Source organism: Taudactylus pleione, unplaced genomic scaffold (assembly GCF_031769625.1).
Source record: "Taudactylus pleione unplaced genomic scaffold, aTauple2 ptg000788l, whole genome shotgun sequence".
Classification (NCBI taxonomy): Eukaryota; Metazoa; Chordata; class Amphibia; order Anura; family Myobatrachidae; genus Taudactylus; species Taudactylus pleione.
The window spans coordinates 1,470,555-1,493,674 of NW_028285190.1; the positions used below are offsets into that span (position 1 = coordinate 1,470,555).

Sequence of the window (23,120 nt, forward strand, 5' to 3'; positions counted from 1 at the left end):
GGTAAAAGTTCAGACAGTTACACGGAATTGATCAAGACACAATTTATAGACCGCAAGTACAGTATACATACGCAGGCGCTTCCGGACCCAGAGATAGGCATCAGCAAGAGACCCCTCGTCATTCAGCACGAAGACCCAGAACCAGTGTTCGTGCACTCATATTTATACCCCCCCAGAATATACAGGACAATAGGGAAGTCTGTTGCTGATATCATTGGTTCTCAGGGGTGAAGCATCTGTTACAACACATTTAACAGGCTGGTTCAAACAGACTCTCCCTGCCTCTAACAGCTGGGGGTCTTCCTCTTCATGCTTCTCGTAGCATCCTACCAGTTGTTTCTAAAATATACATTTTGTTGCTTGTAGGCTCTGCGATCCATAACTCGGGAATGCATGATGCGATCTCCCCACCGATTACACCGGAATACTGTAAAAAGGATACGCATCAGTACAACTCCAAACATGACTTGTTTAGCATGTATAATACCTTAGTTATCAAATATCTTTATTTCTCAGCATTTAAACTAACTGAACCAACTTAAATCATATACTTTAGAGCTTATTGAACCTTATGTGTGAAAATGTAATGTATGGGTATTCAGGGTTTAAAATAAGGACGCTAGTTAACTTGGGGCAGATGCGTGCGCATAAAGCTAATAAAACAGCGGTTTCATACAAAGTCCTATGCATTCGCTAATATGCGACTAGTTAACAGCGCAATTGTGTATTAGTGTGTGTATGAGAAATGGTGAAAGATGCAAATGCATGGTGCTATAAGTATTATCGCCACATGTACTAAAATGTGTTTGTCTAAAATGGCGCTTAGACGGCCATTCGCAAAATGGCGTCTTGCGATCTCATATTCAAGATGGCGTCTTGCGGCCAGTCGCAAGATGGCGTTGCCACGATTAAATTTTAACCTGAACTTGTCTTAGCCAATTATTCAGCTTCGACAGTCCACCCTTTGATAGCAAACAACATGCTATCACAATCTACTATTAGAATTTAATTTAGGCTTACATTTACATATTATTTGGTGTTATTATGGGATGGCACAAGGTGGTTCTTTATCCATCAATAATGTGTCTCTGGGTGGGGACATAAAACTACTATTAGACGCACACCGCAGATCTTGGAAGATCATGTGAAAGGTGTGGGAATGCACCAGTCTTATAATAGCAGTCTTGAAGGGGAATTGAGACTTTACATCATCTGAGGTGTTCTATGAATAACATTTCAATAATACATTCTATGCATGTCTAAATATAATACATCAAATGATTGTATTTCCTAGTTCAGGGTTGTAATGAAGTTCTATATTTACCTCAGTATACATATTGTCATTACTGACCACCATCATAGTTTCGTTCTTTCGTTTCACTCTGTTTCTACATTTTTCACACTTCAACACAATAGGAACACACCGGGCGCATATGCCAATTATTATGATGACAATCAGTATAAGGATTAAGAATTTGCCTATGCTGGCGGTCACTTCCTGGACCCATTCCCCTAGACCCGAGAACCATTTTACTGGGTTCAGCCATGACACCCATCCTTCTATCTGTTCCCCTACTTCAGCCACTGAAGCGTTATGGTTCTTGCGAAATTCCCACTTTAGCTGCAGAATTTCATCCATCTTCCGGTCTATCACCTCCTTAGGGTCGCTGGTATCATTGGTGACATAGGTGCAACATTTTACTCCAAATTGGGTGGCCAATGTTACGCAATACCCTCCAGTAACAGCAGTTAAATAATTCAACACTAGCCTGTGTTGCACCAGTTCTTTCTTGTACGCTTGCAATTCTCTCCCTGTATACCTGAATGTGTCATCGTACATCTCGGTGATATTATCTATTAATTTAGCAAGTTCCTGGATATATCTAAAATTTAATGTACCCCGAGCGATCCTGGTGGGGTCCAATGTGACTAGAACATGAAAGCCAGTTGTCTCACTGATTGACTGAGTGGCTTTATGTATATCACCAGGTACCATATTTCTTTTGCCTCTGTGTTCATATTATGTGTGAAGATATGGTGACGGTGTGTTTTTATGTATACCCAGCATTTCAACATGTGTGAGGGTCATAACTTCTTGGACTACTCTTCCCAGGTAACACAAACCTTCGGAACTCGGGGAGAGCCATTTATACGCTTTTCTTCCACAGATGAAATATACATTATCATGGAGAACATAAGGGATGGTATGCATCATTATCATTAAGCACATTTCCCTTGCAAACAATCCTATTTCTGGTTCTTCCATCTGATACATGCAAGTTTCTGGCTGTATTATTTTAGCACAATAACCATTTGGCACGTTATCAATAATTTCTTTGGTGGAACTCAATGTATACCGATACCTAAAATGTTTCCCACCAGACTTAATGGAGCGCAATAGATCATGGTTTATGGACTCATTATCAGCTCTTTGTGAGAAGGTCATCGTCTGATTATTCCCCGTCACTTCCCAACTCCTGGGTTTATTGGGGTTGGTTATGTTTAAACACAAAAGTGATCTATCTACTTGGAATTGATAGAGTTTGAAATGAGGTGGTTTGGATGAGAGGAAGTTTCCATCCAATGTTTTCCCTTTTTGTAATTCTAAAATTTCCGTGATATTCAGCGGAAATGGCACCAACCCTACGTTATGCTGCCCGTGGGGCACATGTGAACACACCCAGCAATTAGTTTGATTTAACACTTTGCCTACCATTCTATGATAATCCTCTAGAGGATACCCACCCCAGTACGGATTATATTTAGGTTGGCACCGTTGGATACAGTTCTCATCAACTAGGGACCCACAAAGCTTACAAATACAGGAATCTTCAGACGATAACCCTCCACACCTTCCCCGAGTATCCGGAATGACAGCTCTTTTAACAATAACAGTACTAAGATTGGAAAGACACTCCCCTGATTGGCATTGCACTCCTCCTGATTCCACACCATCAGCACTGCCATCAGCTCCCGATTCCTCAATCGGTCCCCCATCACAGATACTGGATATCCCCGGACTGACCAGGATGGTGAACACTCTAAAAGAGAATATTAAAATGAACACAGCAGGCCCGCCCATTGTCACAACAAGACCTGCAAATTTCTCTCAGTTCAGGTATCTTACTACGACCTTTCAATCCTCCCGGAACAAGCTCGCGAGCGACAGATCCACGCTATCAGCTGTGTCTCCGACTTGTTTCTCCACCAGTTGATTGACCTTTTTGCAGTGAGTGGAATGGACCCAGGTATCTCTCTCGGCCACCTTCAAAGATGTAGTACTCGTCAGCAGCACCTGGTACAGACCTTCCCACCGATCAGTCTAACAACCTGAACGCAAGAAATTTCTGATCATTACATATTCTCCTGGTTCAACATCATGACAGTTCATTTCAGGCATATCATTAGACAACAATTTCAGTTTCTGCTGCTGTTGCTTTAACTGCTTACTCATTGATATAAGATACTTCACAGTTACCCTTTAGATCTTCCTGTGGACTTATAATCAAATGAGGTTGTCTACCGAACAATATTTCAAATGGGGACAAATTCAGAGGAGGTCTAGGAGTGGTCCTTATGCTATGGAGGACCAAAGGTAAAGCTTCTGGCCATCCTAGTCCAGTCTCTGCCATGATTTTACTTAGCTTATTTTTAATAGTCGCGTTCATCCTCTCTACCTTGGCACTGGGTTGCGGTCGGTAGGGGGTGTGAAGTCAGCTATTAATACCCATCAGCTTACACATATTTTGAAAAACATCACCTGTGAAATGGGTACCCCTATCACTCTCGATGATTCTACGGATACCGTACCTGCATACAAATTCCTGAACTATTTTCTTGGCAGTAACCGCAGCAGTATTAGTGGCCGCTGGGTAGGCCTCAACCCAGTTAGAAAATACGTCTGTGCACACTAATACATACTTAAGGTTCCTGCAGGGTGATAATTGGATGAAATCAATTTGTATCACCTAGAAAGGTCCATCAGTCGGTAACTGTGTGGGACGGTTCAGTAGGGATCGCTTTCCCTATGTTCTTTCTCAAACAGGACAGACAGGACATTGCTATCTTCTCTGCTTGTGAAGAAAAACCTGGTGCGCACCAGTATGCCCTCACCAACTTGCACATACCCTGTTTACCCAGATGAGTCAGACCGTGTGCTGCCTCAGCCAGGCTGGGGTAATATGCCTTGGGGGCTACTGGCTTACCATGTCCATCCCTCCAGAGCCCAGGGGACTCATGCCCACACCCCTCGGACTTCCAAATGGATTTTTCCTGAATTGAACACAAATTTTGCATCTCAATTAATTTCAGCATATCAATAGTTTGAAATGACATAATTGTTTCAGTTGGAGGAAACATTTTTAACCCTGCTGCCCATTTTGCAGCTTCATCAGCTCTGTTGTTGCCCAGTGACACCGGGTCATCCTCACATGTGTGGGCTTTGCATTTAATTACTGCCACTGCTTTGGGCAGTTGGATTGCTTCTAGAAGATGTTTTATGTGTCGGGAATGTGCAACTTGTGTGCCTGCTGCTGTCATAAAATTTCTCAGACACCATAGAGCCCCAAAATCGTGCACCACCCTGAACACGTACCTCGAGTCAGTGTAAATGTTAGCAGATTTGCCTGCTGCCAGTTCACATGCTCTAGTCAGTGCTACTAACTCTTCCACCTGGGCTGAGTGAGGAGGACCGAGAGGTTTAGCTTCTATGATGTCTGTGTCATTTACGACAGCATAACCTGTACATAATTCACCTGTGTCTGTTTGTCTATGACAACTCCCATCTGTATAAAAAGTTACATCCACATTCTCTAAAGGTGTGTCATGTATGTCAGGTCTAGCAGTAAAGGTCTGATTCAGATGTGTCATACAATCGTGTGTATCATTATGTCTGCCGAACTCACCTCCCGCCAGCAACTCCTCTCCTTCCACCCTTTGTACGTCATGTTGTACATATGGTAGGTATGTTGCTGGATTCAGCTTACTGCAACGTTTAACAGTAATGTTTGCAGGAGCGATTAGAGCTAGTTCCCATTTGGTGAACCTAGCCGAGGAGACGTGTCTGGTTTTGAGCTGAGTTCAACAGAGTAGATACAGCATGGGGAGTGTAGACAATCATATCATGGCCCAATACTACGTCCTCACTTTTACTCACCAATAAAGCGGTAGCTGCTACACTTCTCAAACAGGTGGGGAGTGATCTTGCTACCGTGTCCAATTGGGCACTGTAGTATGCTACGGGCCTACTGGCATCACCATGTTTTTGTGGAAGGACACCTGCAGCACAACCATCGGCTTCCGTACAATACAAATCAAAAGGTTTTTCATAATCAGGTATTCCCAATGCAGGAGCTCTTGTCCGACTATCCTTAAGATTGAGAAAAGCCTGTTCTGATTCCTCTGTGAGTATGACACGATCGGGCTTTGAGGAAGAGACTAATTCCTGTAAAGGTAAGGCCAAAATAGAAAAACCTGGCATCCACATTCTTCAGTATCCACACATTCCCAAGAAGGTACGAATTTGCTGTTGATTCTGCGGCAGTGTCATGTTTTGTATGGCCTGGATTCTATATGTTGTAAGGTGTCATAACCCCTGGGTTAGGCAGTGTCCCAAATATTTTACTCTGGATTGGCACGGCTGTAGTTTGTCCTTAGCCACCTTGTGTCCTGTTTGTGAGAGATGAAGTAACAAAAGTTTAGTATCATTCAAACATGACATAAACGAGTCAGAACATAGCAATAAATTGCCACATATTGAATTAGAACAGATCCATTGGCAGGTTGAAAAGATTCTAAACAGTCGTGCAATGCCTGGGAGAAGATACTGGGGCTGTCTATAAAACCTTGGGGTAATCGTGTCCATGTGTATTGTAAACCTCTGTATGTAAATGCGAATAGATACTGACAATCAGGATGGAGAGGCACAGAGAAGAAAGTGGAACAGAGGTCAATGACAGTGAAATGGGTTGCATTTGGTGGGATTTGCATCAAAATGACAGCTGGATTCGGTACTACGGGGAATTGGCTCTCTACTACCTTATTAACACCTCTAAGGTCTTGTACCAGCCTATAACTCCTCCCACCACTCTTTTTCACTGGAAAGTTGGGACTGTTGGCTACACTAGCTGTACGAACTAAAATTCCCTGTTGCAATAATCGCTCAATTATTGGAAAAAACCCTAGTTCTACCTCCTGCTTTAGTGGGTACTGGGGAATTTTTGGATCTTGCTTTCCGCTTTTTAAATTTACCATTACGGGGCTTACGTTTGCCATTAATCCAGTGTCCTGTCCATCTTTAGTCCAAAGGGAATCTGGAATTAGGGACAACATTTCATCTACCTGTGATGGAGTTTCATTTAAAACTGTAGAGTGATACATTATCCTTTGAGGAGTGTCTAACATATCCCACACCTCGTATACCATTCTCTCTGGGATATCTAAAAATACACCATCAGGGGTGCAATATATAACACATCCCATCTTACATAACAAGTCTCTGCCCAGTAGGTTAGTAGGAGCCGCAGCAGCCAGGAGAAAAGAATGCCTCCTATGCAACGGCCAAATAGTAACCTCTGTGGACTTTGTTAAAGGATAATGTTCCACTTTACCTGTTACACCCATTGTTGGTACTGTCTAGTTGGTCACCTGCAAATTAACGGGAGATTTTATCACCGACCTGGTCGCCCCTGTGTCTACAAGAAAAGGATATTCAGTACCAGCTACATCAACCATCATGACTGTTTCTTCCCTAGTACTTCCCGTTAACCTTACCATCTGTAGACTACAGGTATGACCTGACCCCTAGCATTGGCTACCATTCTCCAATAAAGCATTTACGGCTACAATTGGAGCTGGTGCCTGCTGAACATTTGCTGGCCTCTGTGCATATCCCTTATGGGGATATCTAGGTCTTCCCTGATGTGGGATCCCTACTCCTTTTACTGTACAGTTTCTACTTAAGTGTCCTGTTTGTTTACAGTTAAAACAGGTTTGTGTTTCGGGTGAAGACATGTGGTGTTGCGAGGTTTGCGCAGAGGGTAAAGGTGGTGGATATGGGTAAGGATAGGGAGGGTAAGGGTATTGTGGGGGATAAGAAGTTGGTGGATAGCCTGGGACCTGTGGTTGCATCGGGTTAGTGGGATAGAGTTGTGTTTGTTGTTGAGTGGGGTTAGTGAGAGCACATACTTGTTCAGAAGTGAATATGTGTACAAGTGTGTCTGTTGGCTGTGATGTTACCGTCATTCCCTCCAGAGCTTGTATACTGACAGCCATTAGTTTCTCGCTCTGGGCTTCTCTCTTTTTGGAGATGTTCTTATCATGTTCAATGGCGGTTTCTATGAGGGTATCTATTGTAAGTCCCCACCAGCCAGGCTGTGAGGTCTGAACCCGAGTTTTTAAACTCTCTTTTAGACCGTCCACAAGTACCGTAACTATCATCCCCCTGTGGTGAGTGCTATCTTTAATATCCTCTATCCCAGTGTACTGGGTGATAGCCTGCAGAGCCCGATCGCAGTCTCACTCTCTTTCTGCTTAATGGTGAAAATTTTGTTCCAGTTAACTACTACTGGAAAACATATACCCAATTGAGTTACAATGCGGGAAATGTTACCTTGGTTTACTTGGTCTGTTAAGGGAACGTCATCATCCAAGACACAATCTGTGATAAATTTTGTCACATCGGTATTGCGTGGCAGACAGGCCCTTAACACCACACACCAATCTTTATTAGTGGGTTCATATGAACTACCCAAATTTCTCAAAAATCTTTGACATTTGGCTAATTCCTTTTTTGGGATCGGGGAAATCATTTATGATGGAATTTAGTTCTGCTCTTGTCCAAGGACAATGCATTACTACTTCCCTCGTGGGCACTATACCGTTTGCGTCTGCATTTCCATTTGGAACAGTTATTGTCCGAATGGGATGCAGACCGGTAGCGCTGCTACCTTTGACCTGATTACCTGGCTGGGGGTTTAGTCTGCTGCTACGTATGGTATGAACAACTTCCTCTACGGGTGCAGAGGGCATTAACACTTCCCTTGCTGTTACCAATGGAGATGGCGGCACCACTCGTGATTGTGGTGATGCAGCATCTATCGTCTGCACAGTGTGGGAAATGGCAGACATTACAATAGGCTCATCATCCGCATCATGAACATTTTCTTTATAATTGCTTAAGAGAGGGTACAGGTTGCTTGTTACATTTTTATGGGTATTTTTGGTAACTGTACTTGCGCCTCCATCCACATAAGGTGGGGGAGGTGAGCGTGAACTGCTGGCAATACTCTCCATGATGCTACCTTGCCACACTTGCGCGCCATTTTGCGGCTCGCCCGTATTGCAATTCAGCATCGCGGATGTATTTTCTGGCAATGTGCTCACGACGCTAGTTTGCGTCGTTTACACATTGTTAAGCCACGCATCCCCTTCATGCTGCCACAGTTTTAAACATTCAAATATTTAACCTTTTTCTCTCGGGAGCGCATCAAACTGATGTGATCCTGGACATTGTTTAACACATTTTTATCAAAACTACCAGTTCTGGGAAACGGTCTAACACTCTTCCTCGTCATATTAAACCATAAATCACAATACCTTATTGCATAAGTACCGTACTTGGTATGCATGATACGACGGGCTGATCCGATCGGTGCCTCCATTAGCAGCACATCATTGCCTAACATCTCTACTGTTTGCGTGGCTCCCATTCTGAGACAACTCCTACGCTTTTCAATAAAGATTTAGACCGGTGAAAGACAATCAAGACACTTTCACTTACCTGTGGACGATTTAAGTCGGCGGCGCCCACACACCTGGATAAGATTTAGTAAGGCAACTTCCACACCTGGATAAGATTTGAAAAAGGCAACTTCCACACCCGGATAAGATTTAGTAAGGCAACTTCCACACCTATGAGAGTTTATATGTCGGCTACTCTCACGCACCTCTCTACAACGAAGACAACATGTACACCTGCTACTGTGTATAGAACGGTAAAGCTGCTTACCGAGCGGCTAGACTAACCCTTGCACCTAGCCTTTAAGGATCATACGATACCCTTAACTTTGTTCAACAAATATTCACTGTTACACACTTTTTTCCTGTGCAGAAAAACACGTTAACCCAGGTATTGGTAATAGAAAAAATGTAAACCTCAATGGCTTTGTTGAAACACGTGGCAGCACAACCAGAAGTACGTATACGCTTTTGTGCGACCAGTCGCATACACAATAATGCGACTACCACACAACCGTATAATGGCTTTTTAACTGCGTAAACAAAAGTGCGTCTTTTTGCTATGCGCAAACCTGCAACTTAGTCGCGTACTCAGTACTGCGACACCCCTTTAAACGTAAGCTTCTATCAACAGAGGAAAACAAACTTTTTCCTCTCTTGTCCCTGGATTCTAGTCAGCTTCCTTGATTCACACGGAGACGGATAGCGATCTTTCAGCACAAAGCGGTTGCAGGCAAACCCTGCATGTGGCCACTCCACCCTTTGCTGAAATATCGATGGCCGTATGTACCGTGTGAGCAGGTAAGTGACTTCACTACGAGCCCCCAACTAACGAAACTGGGTCAGAACCTCTATACACACCTTCCTATACCTTCTAATGTCCTGCCAATACCTTCTAAGGATGACGCTAGTTTGCATACGCAGTCATACCATAAATAAAGACTTAGACGTGGAATCTGTGGTTCCAAAGCACAAGTGATATTCAGGTAAAAGTTCAGACAGTTACATGCAATTGATCAAGACACAATTTAGGCACAAAAGGAAATTATACAGACCGCAAGTACAGTATACATACGCAGGCGCTTCCGGACCCAGAGATAGGCATCAGCAAGAGACCCCTCGTCATTCAGCATTCAGCACGAAGACCCAGAACCAGCATTCGTGCACTCATATTTATACCCCCCCAGAATATACAGGACAATAGGGAAGTCTGTTGCTGATATCATTGGTTCTCAGGGGTGAAGCATCTGTTACAACACATTTAACAGGCTGGTTCAAACAGACTCTCCCTGCCTCTAACAGCTGGGGGTCTTCCTCTTCACGCCTCCCGTAGCATCCTACCAGTTGTTTCTAAAATATACATTTTGTTGCTTGTAGGCTCTGCGATCCATAACTCGGGAATGCATGATGCGATCTCCCCACCGATAACACCGGAATACTGTAAAAAGGATACGCATCAGTACAACTCCAAACATGACTTGTTTAGCATGTATAATACCTTAGTTATCAAATATCTTTATTTCTCAGCATTTAAACTAACTGAACCAACTTAAATCATATACTTTAGAACTTATTGAACCTTATGTGTGAAAATGTAATGTATGGGTATTCAGGGTTTAAAATAAGGACGCTAGTTAACTTGGGGCAGATGTGTGCGCATAAAGCTAATAAAACAGCGGTTTCATACAAAGTCCTATGCATTCGCTAATATGCGACTAGTTAACAGCGCAATTGTGTATTAGTGTGTGTATGAGAAATGGTGAAAGATGCAAACGCATGGTGCTATTAGTATTATCGCCACATGTACTAAAATGTGAGTTTGTCTAAAATGGCGCTTAGGCGGCCATTCGCAAAATGGCGTCTTGCGATCTCATTTTCAAGATGGCGTCTTGCGGCCAATCGCAAGATGGCGTCGCCGCGATTAAATTTTAACCTGAACTTGTCTTAGCCAATTATTCAGCTTCGACATAGGGTCTCGTGGCCGCAAGCCCCAGAGAGATTTCGGCTCTAACAGAGCCGGAATCTCTCCACTGACATCACTTGTGATGTCAGTGGGGCCGGACCCAAATGGTAGGCATTCACATGGGAACGCCTCCATTTGAGCAGCCACCCCCCGGCCCGCCCACCAAAAAGGGCGTGCTGTCACTCAACATCGACAGCACACCCCCTTTGGTGTGAGACCCGGAGCGACGCATTGCCCGTCGCTATCCGGGTCTCTTGCATGTGCACGACGGAGCCGGCTCTGGGCCACCATCGGCCTGGTTGCGAGTGCTAAGCGCTTGCGACCAGGTCTGAATCAGGCCCTCTGTTCATCATGATTGGGAAGCATTGTACTGTGATTGGGAAAGTTGGGTGGTATCTCCATAGCAGAGCAGCGCCAAATGGGTGCCATGCAAGGGGAGTATTGGGCAACCTAGTGCTCTTAGGAATGTCTTAGGAGGCCTACCTAAATCCACATTGTGATGTGACCATGCCACCATCCTGATTCAGGAAATCTGGACTGTTGGGTTATATGGGTTAAGGATTGTTGTCTGTTAGTTGATATTATTTGTCCTTACAGTGGGACTGAAGCATGAATGAGAATAAATGAAATAAAATCATTGCTCTATCAATCAATAAAACCAGATACAAAGCAGGCATCAGAATACATTTAATTCTACCTTGTGCAGACCTTTCTAGAGCACAGACTGCCTGCTCTCTAGGGAAATAAAAGATGCTGAACCACTTTACTGTATATACCTTGTTCTTTAGAAGCTTATTCAACGGTTTCAGTCAGATTGTATTCATCTTAGAATCTGGCCCTGAAACACTTATAATAAAATCCCAGATAAATTTAGGATCTTTGGAACAATCCCAAACTGTATGCAGTTGCATAGGTTGGATTAGGATTACCGGATATATACAATTTGTTACTAATTTCTGTTTTGCTATTTGACCATTGCCTTATTGCTCAGGTTCTCAAACTCGGTCCTCAGGACCCCAAACAGTGCATGTTTTCCAGGTCTCCTCACATAATCACAAATTAAATAATTTGCTCCACCTGTGGATCTTTTAAAATGTGTCAGTGAGTAATTAAAACACCTGTGTGCTTGTTGGGCGATCTGGAAAACATGACCTGTGTGGGGTCCTGAGGACCGAGTTGGACCTCCAAAATACCTAATAATGTCCTAAGATTCAGGTTTATCAGATTTATATGTTGCCATTTTTCCCCATGCAGTATTAATCTGGTTTTCTCTGGTATTTGCTCTGCATCTGTGGTATAGAAAAACCAATAATTCTTAAGATATGCAGCAGTGAATGTTTGCAGAATAAATAATATGAACGACAATGTACAGTATATATTTATTACTCTATTTATTTTTATTACAGGTTTGTGCTCGCAGCAAGACTTCAGCCAGACTGGATGTTGATGCTATTTTTTGTTCACACTCATCTCACTGTGACTGTGACTGTGGGGCTATTGTTAATACCCAAGGTAATCTATACTAATATAATAAGAACATTGTGTCCTAATGTTTGTTCCAAGTTGGTGCAAAAACTACTGAATCAGTAGTTAAAGCTGAGCAATAACAAAAACAAAATATATTGGCATTATCAATGCAAGAGAGAGGTGTGGCACCATGCCCGCGGCCGGTAAGAGGTGGAGGGAGAGGTGCTTTCGGCCAAAGTTCACTTGAGTAGGATGGGCTAGAGAGCCATCTGTGCACAGGGCACAGAGTGACATTGGTGTGAGTTGGACGTTGCAAAAGAGTAGGGGACCCGTGTGTGGTCTCTGTCTCCGGCGTCCAGCTCCGCACCGGCAGACTCTGGGCACTAGAGCGCGGGCAATGGGAAAATGGCGCCGCGGCCATTTTTCCGGTATTTTCCCTACTGCACATGTGCAAAACGCTGGGAAAGTGGCCGTGGCTGCCATTTTCCAAGTGATTTTGACAGCGCTGATACCGGCGCCGAAGTGGGACTCCAGCGGCGGAGTGGTAAGTATTAAAAATATGGGCTCAGGGTGTGCAGTGTGGGTCCTCTCTGAACCCAGGGGCCAATGTGACCGGCACATTGGTGCACCCATTATAAATACGCCCCTGGTGTGAGTGTTGGGTGAAGGCGCTGCTGCCATCAGTCTGTATAGCGCTGCTGGTCATGTGGGCTACTCCCGCGTCAGGGCCCCTATGTTAAGCAATACAACTAGAACACCTCGAAAATATGTTGGCAGAAGCGATTTCAATGTGGGCGTAGCTGCGGGCAACAGCTAATATATATGTATACACACATATTTCTTCCAGCTCACATTATAGGTGTTTATATTTTCAGTGAGGACCATTCTGCCATATTTTAGTAAATACAAACAACATGATTGCACCCTATCCCCCCGGTGTGTCCTCTACACTCTCTGCTAGCACTTTATCATTTTACCAACACCCCTCCACTCTTCTCCATTACAGGGGCATGCCTCTGATGAAGCTATTTGCATTTAAATGAATGGCTGCACTCTATTTTTTTCAATCTTAGTAAATCAACCAAATGCAAAGCTTCCGTATAAATGACAAAATCCCAGCGGTTTCGCAAACCCACTGCTTAGTAAATTTCCCCTTAGTTGTTCTCTGGTAAAATCATGTAACAGCTATTAAGCTCACCTGTTTATCTGCCTTTACATAAAAATGTCACATCCACTTGCAAGAACTAATAGTAGCCTGGCTTTATATTGTTTCACTACCCCAAATGTAAGTTTAAATTTGTTTTTCGCTTTAACCTGCTTTACTAAACCTCTGTAACCTAACTAAAGATTCTGAAAGTAGCTATAAAATAACTCAACTCTGCCTGATTTATTCAAGCATGTGTTACCAGAAATGGGAGAGAATTTAGCAATGCCCGTTTATACAGTACTGTATAAACCGTTGTTTAACTATTGTGCCAGTTCTGTGGCAATTTTGATCAGAACATAACAACAATGCTGAATGAAGTCCATTAGCTGTTCTGGGCTCCAAAATAAATTTTGGACAAGTTAAAGTATTTAATATGTTAATATTCAAGTCAATATTTGGAATTTTCAAAGTTTAGGCTGTTTATCTCCAATGTCTACCAGTTCTGTAAAGCACATACAGATGAGTATGGAATAATAATGTTATGTCATTAATTATATTTCTTTCTCTCCTAGTTTTCACACTCGCATAACAACCCAAGAGATGACATAGCCGCTGAGGCCTACGAAGATGAACTAGACATGGGCAGATCTGGATCTTACCTAAATAGCAGTATCACTTCGGCATGGAGTGAACACAGCTTGGACCCGGAGGATATAAGGGTGGGACTATTTTATTTCCCGTGCGATGTACATACTTATCTACTCTCCTGGAAGTTGCGGGTGGCTCCCAAATTTTTGGGTAGCTCCACAGTACCCCCGGAAGAGTGTCCTGATCTCCCGCATCCCAACTAGTGAAGTGGGCAGGATGGGGAAATAATTGCCAGGGAATTGTAGCTCCGTATGGAGGAGGCATTGCTAAACGATGCAACGTTTCATCATTTAGCCCTGCCGGCTCCTCACGGCTCCTTGATTTGCGGCAGTTTGTCGTGATGATGGCGGGGCCTAATGACATAGAAGTTCAGCTCCCGCCCCCCCGTAGTGGCCAGATGCTTCTCCTGGAGAGGACAAGTATGGTGATATATATTCATCTCTCTTCACAGCTCATATCACCGAGTCCCAAAGGGCAGGAAAAAACAGGCATTAGAGTACTTCTCTTCTGTAATTTAGGTGTAGTGTCCTTTATGCTTGGCAACAGCTGCCAACATCTTCAAGCCATTTGCAGGGGCACTTTCATGCTGCATAAATTAATTTAAGCACATTAGGGGGTCTATTTACTAAGCTGTGTTAGGAGACAGAGTGAAAAGTGATAAGGTACCAGCCAATCAGCTCCCAACTGTCATTTTTCAAACACAGCCTGTGACATGGCAGTTAGGAGCCGATTGGTTGGCACCTTATCTCATTTCACTCTGTCTCCTAACACTGCTTAGTAAATAGACCCCTTAACATAATATTGTTTAGAATAGAAGGTGCAAGATACCATAATTTATGATAAAGGATTTTTTTGCATCTTTAATTGATTCACTTCAAAGCAAATAAACTTTTAAAGCCCCGGAGAAATAGAGAGTGAAACTATTGTGGGCCAATAATTATTCTCAGTGCTTGCTCCAAGCCTAAGCTACATTACCACCACGCCTGCTGCAGAATAATTAAGAGGTAATTGCTCACCTCGCACAATCACTAAACCATATAAATACAATTCTGCACTGGTGTGTTTTGTGCAGGGGCGCCGAGAGGAGGGGGATCGGGTACAGATTACCTGTGCCCGGGCTTCCTGAGGGGCCCGGCAGGGGCCTGGGTCCGGCGCTGCTCCCCCCTCCCTTCTCTCTCTCTGAGCAGCCCAGCACACAGCGTGTGCTGGGCTGCAGTGGGAGACTGCTCGTGGCTGCAGAGCAGCAGCCACAGCAGTCTCCTTTGCCTGTGGGGGGGGGGGAGCGATCACACTGATTGCGCCCCCCCTGGCTTACAGCGCCCCACTCCCCAGTCTGCAGCACCGCTTCGTGGCACTGCAAAACTTTTTTTTTGCTCGAGGGGGCGTGGCCATGCCTCCCACGAATAGGCTGTGCCCCCTCTGTACCCGGGCCCGCTGCGGCTCTGGTTTTGTGTATTTATAAAAATTATTTATTCAGAATACATATCCCATAAAAGTATATACCAACTTGTAAAAGAATAGCAGCATTAAGTTACATTGCATCATTAAAATAAAACAAAGGAAAAGAAAATAATCTGTGATTATAAAATGGCAGAATAGCTGGGATATATTATTAAATGTCCAGAGTCTGCTGTAGGTACAAGTCGTCTCTCACACCAGCCGGCCGCAATATATGACAGACGGGTATTCTGATGAGCTCACCGCTGCAACTGCTAGTGCCAGCATATCAGAGTCTGCACGTGCTGCAGCGATCCCAAATATAACAGAGCAATTATGCATTTCGGTCACCCCTGTGACCTTTTTCAAGTTCATACAGACCCTTGCATGCTGGGACTAGCAGCCGCGGCTTCACTGACGCACACCCTTAGCAGCAGCGGTTCCTATCCTCTTGCAGGAGGGGAGCTGCCGCTGCTGGTCCGGCCTGACTGGGTCCAGGCATCTGTGTAATAGACCTGGCAGGTGCCAGGACCTGTTCATGCACACAAGAGGTGGTGATGTTGCGTATGCGCAAAACACCGGTATTGATTACAGCCCCTAGAAGCCATGTAGAGCTGCCTGAAAGGCAGAGGAGCAGCTTCCACTGGAAGCCACTCTCTACTAGTCGCAGCCTGAACTGGCAGTCCCAGGGGGAGAAAACACGCCTCCACCTGGGGCTGCCTGCCCTGTGCGTGACAGGCAGATAGCACTTCCAATGGTAAGCCACTACCAGTCACAGTGTGGCCAGTGCAGTCATGGAATGCAGCTGGCTCACTGAAGTGGTGGATTTTACTGGGGAGGCTGCAGCCCCTAGGTAAAATCCACCACTGATCCTGAGTAACCTGAGGGTCACTCAGATGCACAATGTTCATGCAGTTTTCAGATGCAGCATCAGAGAAAAAAAGAAGCTCAGTGCAACTAACAAGATATATATATATATATATATATATATATATATATATATATAGTCATATAAAAGGGTTGTTTAATAATAAATTGATAATAAATATTATACGGTGGGAGTCAAGTTCAGAAATAAACAAGCAACAATAATAAAATGAATAAATATAGAACAAATATAAATAAATAAATCAAAGTTGATGTAAAAAAATTGAGCAGCTATATATGCCAAGGATCAGATCCATACAAAGGTAAAAAAAAAAAAAAAATACATTTGAAGTTGTGATCACACTATAAAAACTGATAAAAAACACATAATGGGCAATGGTGGATACAAGGTATCATAGAGTCTCAAAGATGTAACTTTGAGAATTGTAGCCACTTGTTGCTAAATCCAAATGTAATCCAAGGCACTAAGTGTAGTAAATAGGTTGATTAAACCGTTAACACTGACACACCAGAGATAACAAACTTCCAGATCCTTAATAAGCAAAGTTCCTCTCATAGTGGTAATATTTGTGAGGGAAAAAAGACTCACTTGGTCTGTTCGTAATGTAGCTCGTTTAAGTAAGGAACCTTATAATCGGGAAGGGGCCCGGGCCTGGTCGTGAGGGAAAATCCCAGCAAACTGTCTCCTATACAGCGTCCCCGGCTAGGTGAGAGATATCTACAGCAGTGGAGCCGAGGGAATGGAGATCTGTCGGATCTATGCTGGACGCCGACGAGACGAGTATGTTGATCTCCAAGTGGAACATGAGGTAAGCTGTATGTGGGGGAAAGCCCAACAGGCTAACTCCTTGGCAGTGTCCCGGGCTGGTGAGTGGAAGTTGTCCGCGGCAAGTGGAGCCGAGGGACAGAGTGTCTGCCGGATCTGTAGTGGACGCCGGTCGGCGGGTCTCTCTCCCGGCAGTGCAGTGCAGTGCAAACCGGTGGGTGAATCAAAATGCTGCTACATGTAGTGGAGACTGAGCTGACGTCACAAACATAAATATAAATAAATAGATGAAATAGATTAAATATGCACACAGATATCAGAGGGAATCATTCATTAAAAGTAAATAAATAATAATGAATAAGTAAATAAAAATAACAATATAATGGTTTTTCTTCTATATTATTTATGGGGTTCATCCACTTTAGATATAACCAGGTATCCACTTAAACTTTTCTATATATTAATTATTAGCTTAATAATTAAAAATTTATTTTTTATTTTTATCTTGTTTATTTTTCATTTTTTTTTATTTTTTATTTGCTTTTTCATTATTATTTATTTATTTTTAATGAATGATTCCCTCTGATATCCATGTGCATATTTCATATATTTCATCTATTTATTTATATGTATATTTGTTTTTTTCTGTGTTCAATGCCTCCAATTGATAACCAATCCTTCTAGAGACATGTGCCTAATTGGTCTGAAACTGGAAACTGGTGTTTAATTTATATTCATTCCACATCATTGGCCAGCTGGTGTCTTAAAAGAGAGGCACTCATTACAGACCACTATTGCGTTTGAAGAAACAGCTTACTGCTGAGAAACGCATCAAGCAGCACATTACCTTTTTGTGACGTCAGCTCAGTCTCCACTACATGTAGCAGCATTTTGATTCACCCACCGGTTTGCACTGCACTGCTGGAAGAGAGACCCGCCGATCCGGCAGACACTCTGTCCCTCGGCTCCACTTACTGCGGACAACTTCCACTCACCAGCCCGGGACACTGCCAAGGAGTTAGCCTGTTGGGCTTTCCCCCACATATAGCTTACCTCATGTTCCACTTGGAGATCAATATATTCGTCGGTGTCCAGCATAGATCCGACAGATCTCCATTCCCTCGGCTCCACTGCTGTAGATGTCTCTCACCTAGCCGGGGACGCTGTGTAGGAGACAGTTTGCTGGGATTTTCCCTCACGACCAGGCCCGGGCCCCTTCCCGATTATAAGGTTCCTTACTTAAACGAGCTACTTTACGAACAGACCGAGTGAGTCTTTTTTTTCCCCTCACAAATATTACCACTATGAGAGGAACTTTGCTTATTAAGGATCTGGAAGTTTGTTATCTCTGGTGTGTCAGTGTTAACGGTTTACACAACCTATTTACTACACTGAGGGGCCTATTCATTAAACCTAAAAATTCCCTGGAGATAATTAGGTTTAGAACTCTCATGGAGTTCTACCTAATTATATGTGGAATTCATCATTCCACCTCTCCATAAGTATCTATTCCGAAAAGCTGTCATTTGTGCGATGACAGCTTTTCGGGAAATAGATACTTTTCCCTGCCTACACTACCTCATCACATCTGGAAACAGTGCTGCGCATGCGCTGTTACATCTGTAAAACCAGCGCATGCGCAGCACTGCCTACAGATGCGTTAAGTTTGTGTACCCACCCCCCCCACCCCTTTACCTGCCCGCGCAGCAGCCTCCGGCTCCGTCCTGCTGGTCTGTCATGTGGTTTCACAGCAGACCACATGACAGATTAGAAATAAAAAAAAAAAAAAACTTTTTTTTTTTTTCAAAACTTTCTTGTGCTCTGCTGGGGAGCACACATGTCCGACCAGCCTCCGGAGCCTGAGGACGGAGCAGAGCGCCGGAGGGACTCGTCGGGGGACCTGCACATGCGGATACAGGTAAGTCGATTCTGCTATTAATAGTAACTGCATCAAATTCCGAAAATTCATAATTTTCGGAATTTGATGAATACCACAATTTCCACATCCCCATACTAATGTATGGGGAGTGTGGAAATTAACGCAGGGGAACTTAGCAAGGAGATATCTGTGATATCTCCTGTGCTAAGTCTGTTCATGAATACCAAAATAATGTTACTTAAGGAAAATGTCCTTAAAAACTTTATTTTAGTGTTGATGAATAGGCCCCTCAGTGTCTTGGATTACATTTGGATTTAGCAACAAGTGGTTACAATTCTCAAAGTTACATCTATGAGACTCTATGATACCTTGTATCCACCATTGCCCATTGTGTGTTTTTTTTTATCAGTTTTTTTAGTGTGATCACAACTTCAAATGTCCTTTTTTACCTTTGTAAGGATCTGATCCTTGGCATATAGAGCTGCTCAATTTTTTTACATCAACTTTGATTTATTTATATATGTTCTATATTTATTCATTTTATTGTTGATTGTTTATTTCTGAACTTGACACCCACCGTATAATATTTATCAATTTATTAATAAACAACCCATATATATATATATATATATATATATATATATATATATATTATATATCTTGTCAGTTGCACTGAGCTTCTTTTCTTTCTTCTTTTCTCTATCAGAGTCACTTTGTGAGGTTCAGCACCTCTCTACAAGCAGCAGTCCTGCTGGATTTATTTATTATTTATCACATTATTTGGCCATTCTAGTTTGATACCCACATTTTCTGGCGCCCTCCATTTGTTTCTCTTTCTCTCTGGTTGTTTTTACGCAGCATCAGAGAAGCTGGCAGAGGGCGTCTTTGCACATAAGACCCCCTCCTGTGGCTTTTGCACCATTTTGCACAGCCGCTGCATACAAAGATGAAGCCGCAGTGGCATTAGGGTACATCTCTGAATCAGGCTCCAATCCCATAGCGCGCATGATCTACCATAAAACCATAGGCTTAGTGAGCTGGCTGAAAATAAGCATAGGCAAGAGGTTGACTAACAGGACAATTGACATTAGTCAAATATAGAGGTCACATTAAAGCATAGAAAGTAGTTTACTGGATGTCCGCTTAGGCTGTGTGTCCATGAATGCAATGTATACGCATAGAGATATAATAAATATGGCCCTTTAGTGAACATATGACCTATGTAGAACTTTAGTCCCTTTATTACAGGAGCACAAACAGGCCAATAAAGCTCTCTCTGTAAATAGTGATCTCCCCCAATGGATGTAATGTTCCCATTGGTGCATGAGCCATGACAGTTTGGTTTTTCATTGCAGACACACGATGAAACTGACCATGTGCGATCTAGCAGCAGTGATTGTGGTATCAGTGTTGGGGGCAGACATACTCAAGTGAGCAGGGAATGCACTATGTATCACTTGTACACTTTCCCACAATGAAACATTGTTGCAAGCCTTATCGTCCAACTAATGTTATCTATGCATTGAGGGCCTCATTTAAAGTTGGATCCGTGTTGTGCTCCGTACATACGCATAAACGTTCTCTTGCAAAAATTGTGGGTGTGTACGTCCGTTATAAATCCATATTAAAAACACGCTATATTTATACATCTGCACAAATGTGAATGCCGACGCCATACCATACAGTAGAGATGCTGCTTGACAATGTTAGTAGTAAACAGTTGCATTACCTTATTCGTATACAATATATGTAATGAAATGTCATAAATATAAGAGAGACAGCTGCAACTTGACATAATGTAGACATTATACTAATCTCGATCCTCAAGGCACCCTAATATTCATGCTTGATCACAGGTGAGTTCATTAGTACCTCAATCAATTTGATTCAACCACCTGTGCTCAACCATGGATATCTCTAAAACCTGAACTGTTGGGGTGCTTTGTGGACCACGTTTGGGGACCTCTGGTCTAGGTGGTACTGCTGGTGACAACATCATGTATCTTTACACCTTATGGGTGCCCGCAAACAGATATACAGTACCTTTACGAAACATATCTGAGGATTTGTACAAGTGTACTTAGATCACATCTCCTGGGGAGTGTGTTACACTTATATACAGACACTTTTTCGGTACTGAATCCAACTGCCTCCATTCCTACTCTCCATGCATAGGAGGCCACTAGTATTAAATTAGAATAAACAAATCTGAATATGCTCATCTTGGTGCAAATAAACAGTACTGAAAAATCCACAGTTACGCCACAAATATATACCAATATCAAGCTCTAAATCAGGCCCTTAATGTTGTTTCTAGAATACAATCTGGCGTCATTGTCACAGCGTTCTTGTCTTTTTCTTGTGTATCTTAGACCACAGTAAATGCACGTGAATGCACAGATGTGTAGTGGAATACCAATACTGTACACGCAATGATAAAACAGAAGTAATGCATGCATTGTTTGATATACACATACAAATATTTAAAGAAAATTCCAAAATGTAAATATGAATTCAAGTTTAGACCATAAATATTATACAGTAGGATGCAATGATGAAACATTGCTGTGTGCTTATTTAGTAGAGGGCACATGCCTCGTCATATAGGTGTTTTTGTGTCTTAGCAAAATTGTTTAAGGCAAAGTGCAGTTTCTACAGTAACTAAAATTTAGATGCTGTTGACAGTCACCCACACAATTGTAATTATGTAAAATAGCAAACTCACAATGAATACTCAATTATTGTGACACACTGATATAACAGAGGTAACATACTGTACATACAAGATTAAGGGGTCTATTTACTAAGCAGTGTTAGAAGAAGTGAAAAGTGATAAGGTGCCAGCCAATCAGCTCCTAACTGTCATCTCACAGGCTGTGTTTGAAAAATGACAGTTGGGAGCTGATTGGCTGGCACCTTATCCCCTTTCACTCTTCACTTCTCCTAACACTGCTTAGTAAATAGACCCCTAAGAGGTACACACAGCACTCATTCACAGTCGCTCTGCTCTCCTGCATTCCAGCCTGCAGGATCAATATACTGACTGTAGAGACCATGGGCCCCTCAAATCATCGCTGTGTTGCCTAAATTGGGACTGTTGCCAGGTATTCTGTCTCTCCCTCAGCTATTACCCCAGGCTAGAACTGGCTAAATTTCACTGCTGTGCTAGAAATATATAGTCCTACAAAACCAACTAAGCATATACCTACATAAAGTATTTGTGTACAGTACACCCAAAATTAACAAGTATGTACCCTGCACACATACGTCTGTCTAACACCATCTATCCCTGGATCCTGCCTGGATAAAAAGTGACCAGTAGCGACCATCTGGTCTGAACAAAATAAAATGATAACTATTAAAGGAAGTAAAATAAAACCATTTATCTATCCCCCCCTTAAACAGTGCAGTTTAATGGGTATATTTACTAAAGTGCAGGTTTTTAGAAGTGGAGATGTTGCTCATCAGATTTTACTTAATATTTATCTAACACCTTCTAGAAAATAATAGCTAGAATCTGATTGGTTGCTCAACCAATGAGCGGCTGCTACATGTAGAGTGGCCTCTGATTGGCTGGCAGGCCATGGGACTTCCCGTAGAGGTCCGTCTCCTGTCATTCCCGATGTATTGGTATATGTGACAACACATATACCAATACTTGTCCGACATGGATCGGGTCACTCGTTTTTTGTTTTTGCCAAATACGGGAATTCTGCAGGGACCAGCGCAAGGACAGAGGTGACTAATAACATCTTTTTCCAGGTACTCCCATTAGATTTCTACATATAGAAACGGTCATATCAACTGGCAGCAGGTAAGTATGTGTGAGTGAGGTAGGTGTATGTAATAAAGATGGTGTGTGAGTGTTGTTTTTTTAAACTATTTATTTTACAGCTGGTACTTGTAGTTTCACAAGTGCCAAAAGGTAGGCATGCTGGCACCTGTAGTTCCACTGTAAAATACAATAGTTTATTTTTACACTAGTATTACCCCCATACCCAATGCTCCAGGGGTGTGGGGAAGAGCCCCGGTCTTCAGACTAAGCCTGGGGTGTTTGGGAGGGGGAGACCCCTTTATTGGGGGGTCCCCACCTCCTCTGAGATCCCATGTTTGGGCTGACCGGCTTGGGGTGATAATGCTTTGGCTGGGGAGACACGGTGATAGGGTCTCCTGGCTGTCACAATACAAC

The 23,120-nt window shown here is 43.0% G+C and overlaps 1 protein-coding gene across 2 annotated transcripts in view; it reads left to right on the plus strand.

Moving 5' to 3' along the window:
- The window catches only part of GPR158 (G protein-coupled receptor 158), a 329,386-nt gene that overhangs the window by 299,714 nt on the left and 6,552 nt on the right, over positions 1-23,120 (plus strand). Inside the window, exons 9-11 of one of the 2 annotated variants that reach the window (XM_088457824.1) lie at positions 12,106-12,211; positions 13,886-14,032; positions 20,287-20,361. In XM_088457824.1, the coding sequence (XP_088313950.1) occupies positions 12,106-12,211; positions 13,886-14,032; positions 20,287-20,361 (328 nt within the window). The remainder of the gene's footprint in view (positions 1-12,105; positions 12,212-13,885; positions 14,033-20,286; positions 20,362-23,120) is intronic. The other variant, XM_088457825.1, reaches the window with a different exon arrangement.